The sequence below is a fragment of the Fulmarus glacialis genome, unplaced genomic scaffold (genome assembly GCF_000690835.1).
Source record: "Fulmarus glacialis isolate BGI_N327 unplaced genomic scaffold, ASM69083v1 scaffold28007, whole genome shotgun sequence".
In the NCBI taxonomy this organism is placed as follows: Eukaryota; Metazoa; Chordata; class Aves; order Procellariiformes; family Procellariidae; genus Fulmarus; species Fulmarus glacialis.
The window spans coordinates 10,014-16,845 of record NW_009225537.1 but is presented as its reverse complement, the minus strand read 5'-3'; the positions used below and the strand labels follow the sequence as shown (position 1 = coordinate 16,845).

Sequence of the window (6,832 nt, the reverse complement as noted above, 5' to 3'; positions counted from 1 at the left end):
TGTGAGGCAGGGGAATAAGACACCAGGAACAAATCAATGCAAGTTTAACAACAGGTTAAACCTGCACAGGCAAAGGATTTTAACATGCACAAGTGTTAAACTATTCTTTCCTATTGAGAAACCCATGGCATATACTCTGTTCAAACAATTACATGATATTATTAACAAAACCACCCTCACAGTTAATAGTGTATGTATATAAATAAAGGATTTTTAATTTTAAAAAAAGAAAAAAGATGGTGACTAAATAACCCACAACAAACCATTCCTTTCCCCAAGCCAAAGCTGATTTTATTTGCCTTTCTTCATTTTTGCAGTCTTTTCTTTCCGCTTCTTCACATGCTTTGGGATTTTGGTTTTTCTCTTCTCTCTTTGGGCTTCTTTAACCATCTTTTTCCTTTCCTGTAAAGGACCAAACACCACGCATTTAAAGGTAGAAGGAGTAAGAGATTTTGAGCAGGTCAATCGTTACATTAACAAGTCAATTAACACACCACATAAAAATGAGGTTATCAAAAGGAAGAAATAAAAAAGAAAAAAAAATCAATAGGAATAGTGAGGGGAAAGGACAAAGGAAGTGTAGGTTGGGGGTAGAGCTAAAAGCTGCACACTGGTAATGACAAGGCAAAATTCAAACTACTTAAAACCTGAGTTTCATGCAACCTTTGAAGAAAGGGAACAAGAGGCATTCTTAACTCATGCTATTTACACCTAAGATTACAACAGGATGCCTGATCTAGGTTTTCTGCTACCCACAGGGCTACCTACTATAGTATGTGTTTCTGTATGTCATGCAAAAATACTGATCCTGTAACTGCTGGTAACTCAGAGCAAGTTGATCATCATCAGGATTGGCAAGAAAGGGTTCTATGCTGCTGCAGTACACTATAATTTGTGCCAGACAGTGAAGAGACTACACTCAACTGGAAAATGCGAAGTCAGCATAATGGGGTGGGGGATGGAAGTAACTGCTGCTAATCAGTTCAACCTACAGCTGAACGCATCGGTTACCAAAAACCTCACCTTACTCATGCAAAAAGTAGTCCAAATGAAAACCTATCCACAAGGATGAGAAGTGACCAAGTCTTCCCCGCTTCACATCTGAAAGGCAGCAGCTCTAGATTCGTAGAAAGTGTCTAGTAGAGCAGTGCATTTTTATTTGACAGATATGGAATGTATTATCTTACCTTTACTAGGAAGAAAAAGCTAACAAGCAAACCCCCAAATCTTGAACCCCTTAAGCCCAGCAAGTTTCATCCTTCTTTTGCACAGCACCTAAAAGGCTGCCAAAAGGCTCTCACCCATGGGTGATGCTCTGCAGAAGTGCCTCATCAAAACAAGAATACTTGTTCTGCAGTTTGGGGAAAAAAAAAAAAAGAACAACTTAAAAAAACCCCAAGCCATAATCCCTTTGCATGACTGTGTTACATCCCTTGTCCAAAGCAAAGCTAGCCAGTCTGTACTAATGGTACTGTAAAAGCCACTGTGGTACAAACACTGCCACCGAGTCTCCAGTTCTACAGATCAAGTGGTCTCAGTTCCCTGGGCAAAAGGAGGTTAATCAGGGACCACGACCACAAACCTGAACACCAAAGCCTGGAAGAGTAGCCAGAGGCACTGAAGAGCTGCCTAGGCTTCACTAAATTCTGCTTTGCGTAGCCTCAGAATTCCCTGCAGAGATCTCTCTTCTAGCTTTGTCTAAGCTAGAGAGAGCTATGTTACATGTTCCTCTACATAAAAACACCATTAATAAAGCATCCACAATGAAATTCACTTTCTCTGCTCATTCTCCACAACAGTAGAAGTCCATAGCTTGTTTCAGACAAGAAGTAGCAGAACTAAGTTTGGATTTTTCCTGTCGCATAGGCAGAGGTGGGAAAAATAAACAATTCCCGGCCAGCTGACCTTTCTGTCCATGCTAACTTCAGCAGGTTTATCTTTGGGATGTACAGATTCTTTACAGCCCGAATCAGAGCCCTCTGAACTGCCATCATCATCACTAGAGTCCGTTTCTGACTCGTCTGCCTTCTTTTCAAGAAGTGCAGGAATCTGCAAGATATATCAAGAGAGAATTATATCAAACCAAAGCAAAGCAGCCTAATGACAATATACATACACACACACACATATATATATAAAAAACCCAAAACAGAATCTGCTGCAAAGAAACCCTTGGGTGAGATTGTGCCATCTCCTCTACTACAGCCATCACTGAGTCTCAAGAAAAAGAATGAAAAGTAGATTAATCCAAACTAAGAACAAGGAATCTAGAATGTACAACACAGAATCTTTTAGGTAAGGGTTCACAGCATAACTGTATTGGCACTCCCAAACTAATTTCCATAAGTTAAACAGCGACTTGCTAACATATGTGGAAGCCAATTTTTAATTATACTTGGATCATACCCTAATCTACCTTAGGGGCACTGTATGTAGGCTTTATTGCAAACACAAATATCTACACTGGAAAACTCACTTATCCTTAAACAAGCCTGGAGACTGTGCCACAGCCTGATCCCATCCATATTTGTATTTCCATTTTAAAACAGAGTCTACACCATTGCTAGATAACATTTACAAAGGAAGGAGGGGGAATCCACATAGGGCTTCTGCTTTGAATTATATTGCTACAGACTGATCTGTACCCAATTTCTTATCCAACGTACTTTACAGAAGTGTCACTGTCAAGTACTTCAAATATAGTGAGACATAATATCTTATGCCTCATACTGCAGGGTTGTTCTTTACACAATAATTACAGCAAAGTTACCCTGAACATATCAAAACTTGTAGTCATGCTACAATTTAAATCAATTACATTTTCCATAATTGGAAAACATCTTCCCTCCTCTCCACCTTAACTTTTAGAGATCGTGGCCATAGCAAGGATTATCATTTCATTCTCAAGCAACCCACTACCAGCCACATTCATGTGGTGTGCCAGACCCATCCCAGACATAAACGGTCACTCTGCAGACAAGAGGCTTCTTTCACGGTGTCAGCTGCAAGATGAGGCATTCTCTGTATTCCTTACAAGCGCTCTTCTGAAAACGGCTAAAATGAAGGATTTCAAAAAGACCCTCTCACCTTCTGAACACCAGACAAATCCTTCTTCAGTCCTGTCACAGTCTGGTAGAGAATCTACACCCAGGGAGAGAGAAAGAAAACTACGTTATCAAAGTATGAGTCTTAAATCTTTGTGCCCAGAGAAAATTATTATCTCAAAAAACAAACAAACAAAAAAACAACCAGGAAAAAACCCACAATGTTAGCATTAGTACTAACCAGACGGTTTTAAAGTATGACAGTAGATTCAGTACTCCACACCTTAGTAACATGGCTTCTGTTTTCGTTTGTTGCTATCAGTTTCCAGTACGAAGAATTCATATTCCCTCCCTCTTTTTTGCAGCACCTCAGCATGTCTACTCACATTATCTTGCTGAACATTCAATGCCATATCCTCTTCTTTCAATTTCATCATTATATCCACATCCCTCTCGTAGTTTTTAACTTCAGTCAAAGTTCGAGGTATGTAAGCCTTCTTAAACACCTAGTAGAGTGAAAGGAAACACAGACTTACTAATTTACATATAGTTTCATGATGTTCTTCCTTCCTAATTATGCATCCTTAAGAGAATAATCATGAAGGATTTCATGGCTCAGAGAAACTAAAAATGAACACAGGAGTCATCCACTACCATTTGAACCGCAGCATATCTTTTTTTTGCAGGAGCAAACTTAACATGCAACCTACACATTTTTGATAGATCATGACTAATAAGGCTCCTTCCTTAGCATGACCACCCCCAGGCCACTTACAAACTTCTCCAAACCTTCCAACTTCCTCTTAACCTATTTGAGTCCTGAAGTTTTGTATTCTAAGGATTTTCTCTAATGTTTTTATTGTGATGTTTACAATGCCTTCAGGAGGCAACTCCATTAAAATGCAGTTAGAACTTAATCTCTTTATATAATAATACCTGCTTCACCCTACAGTCCAACTCAAAAAAGGTTCCTGCACTGGTATAGTACAGTAAAAACCTAATTCCAGTATCAACAACTACATACATGAACTTAAAATTTGTCATGCAGTCTTTTTGAAACAGCCCTTTAGCAAACTTAAGTCACTACCAGATCAGAGAGAAGTACTTTTCTTCTCTTTTTCATGGTATCAGTTTAATCCCAGTACAAATCACTTTATGATCATAACTGCTAGATTAAGTGCTATGCAAAGAGCAGAGGCGCCTACCTCCACAGAGCTTGCCCTTAATCTGCTCTACTCTTTCATGAAGGAAGCGATACAAACTAGCCATGGTCACATGAGAAGTCTGAAGATAAATAAACTGAACTTAGATGCTACTAAACCATCTCTCTTACACGTCAGTACCTTTATATAAGCAAAGGAATAATTGGTTTGCAAAAGATGGGCTTGCAACAAAACACTAGCATCTGAACCTATAGTGCAGAAGTTGTATGCTGAGGATATCTTAGGAAACAAAAATCTTTCCTTGGCCAAGCTTGAACTAGAAGCAGTTGTAAAACCTGCAGAGCTCCAAGAGAAAAAGAAAAGTCTTTGATAAATCAAGTAGCATTGACTCCAAAGATAAACACCATGTGAACCAGTACAAATTTCACTACTACAAATTCTGCTCAACCCAGAGTTGGGTTTTTTTTGTTGTTTTGCGGGTTTTTTTGTTTGTTTGGGTTGTTTTTTGTTATGGCTTTTTCTTTGGTGGGGGAGGGAGGGGGTTTAAACTCTTCTGGAACGGATAGGTAAGGCTAAGATAGAAATTGTTTTATCTTTCATTCAGGCCTTTCCAGAACATTAGCAGTTTTCTGTAATGGACTTGAAATGGCTTCACTTAATGTAAAAGCAAGGGAAAGAAACAGTGCATGGAAGAACTGAATTAGACTGGGACTGAAGCTAGATAGGCAATTTGGTCAATGCACGTATCCAAATATCCCCATTCTGTATTACTGGTCCAAAAACACTGGCATAATCAGATCTCTCCAATCAGTTTTTTTGTTAACTGAACCTGAACTGGAAGATACATCAAGGGACCTAGCTACAAGCAAACATACTGGTTTACGAAATGGAGTATTTGCCTTCAAACACCTTATCACTGCCCGCTTTTACACATGGCATCCCTTACTACTTCACATCTCAACTAGTTCAAGACATCTCAGTATCACAAATAATGTTTTTCTTATCAGCTGTACATTTTGCCAAATAAAACAGAACATTTTTCATTGTTCAAAAGAGGCAAGGTTATTATTAATTTCATAGCAGGAACAAAAATCCTCACTTACTTCCTCATCCACTTTATCTTGACTGGATCTTTCCTCCTCTGTTCTTTTTGATGCTATTTCCATTGCCTAAAGAAACATAAAACAATACAAAGTTATCACTCTCCAAAATCACATCACTTAATCCAACTAACCATTCCCATCTGTGTTTCTCCCTGTACTCCACACTGCCACTCACAAATACTCCAGCTTTCCCTATGGCTATGCCTTGAGCGACACCTCATGGCAACCAACATTTCTGCAAAGCATGCTTAAAACAGCAGATCTGCTTTATTAATAGAGGGAAAACATGCTTGCTGCTCCTCCCAGACCGAATCATGGCAGGCCCAGCATGACTACAAGACATAACAGTGCAAGGAGAATACAGCGAGTGGTGCTCAGTCCTGGAACTTGTCTCTTCTCACACATATTGAGCAAGCCAGAGGAACACAAGTAAGGGGAACCGCGTAGCACAGCTCTGTCTCGTTCAACCTCCAATATGACAGAAAGTACACAACATCTGGAAATCCCCATGCTGTATGGTATTTGGACCGCACTCACGTGGTCTTGACCAAGAATGATACATCAAATCTCCACTCTGAGCATGGCACGTGGCCCCTATTTCTCTTGCGTCAACTTAAAAAGCTTTTTAAAGAAACATCTGACTGGGAGCAGAGGACTAGCAGCTAGAGATGAAATACATGGGTGCTGCACTGAGTAAGCTTACCTCCTCCTAGAATCAATGTGTTCTGTCAGCCGCTATATTTGGCTAGCAAGATCGTGTACCTTGGAGTAACACTGCCCTGAGTCATTCCCTTCCTCCCTCAGCCCATCCAGCCCAAATCTGCATTCTTAACCCCATTCTCTATATAAGCATAGCTTTATTTCTGCCAAGCTTCTCCTTGCCAGAAAGAACGAACTAATTTAAAGCATCCTGGTTTTAGTAGCACCTGAAACAGACATTTGAGTTTTCACAATTAGACTTTTTGAGAAAACATAGAATGAAAGTGTTGTCACCCTATAACGGTGTAAGTGGAAAAGACCTGTATGCATTTTTGAAGCACTAACATAACATAATGTCACGTACCAGCTTCCTTTAATAGCAGAATGTAGAGTAAATGAGATGAAGGAGCTTGAACTAGATCTGATTTTATTGTTCAAATCTTCCTACACAAGCAACAAGGCCATGAGGTCTTACCTTAGACAGATAGTCATCAATGTTCTCGCTTGTGATAGAAGGATCAGTAATAAACTCAAACAGCTCCCTCACAGTCATCACTGCAACATTGTGCTTCTGGAAAAAGTCTACCCGGAAACAAGGGCAGAAACAAAAAACATAAGTAATTATGTGTAACATATGCAGCTGTGATGTTAAAGTGACAGTTACAGCAAGCCAATGGCCCTGATGACTTGGGAAAGTCTCAGCAGCACATACTGCATCATACTGGGCTTAGTTATCAGATGACTCTTTGCCATCTGAAATAAAACTGCTCATCTTCCAGATGCAACAAATACTGAAAGGAGAATAACTGGATAAATATAAAAA

General features: G+C 39.5%; 1 protein-coding gene across 1 annotated transcript in view; it reads right to left on the bottom strand.

Moving 5' to 3' along the window:
* Positions 1–291: 291 nt before the first annotated feature.
* RIOK1 (RIO kinase 1) overlaps positions 292–6,832 on the bottom strand; it is a gene marked incomplete at its 5' end in the record, with an annotated part of 15,474 nt that continues 8,933 nt past the window's right edge. The window contains 6 exons of the mRNA XM_009582523.1: positions 292–402; positions 1,906–2,049; positions 3,088–3,141; positions 3,431–3,550; positions 5,311–5,376; positions 6,485–6,591. Of these exons, the coding sequence (XP_009580818.1) occupies positions 292–402; positions 1,906–2,049; positions 3,088–3,141; positions 3,431–3,550; positions 5,311–5,376; positions 6,485–6,591 (602 nt within the window). The remainder of the gene's footprint in view (positions 403–1,905; positions 2,050–3,087; positions 3,142–3,430; positions 3,551–5,310; positions 5,377–6,484; positions 6,592–6,832) is intronic.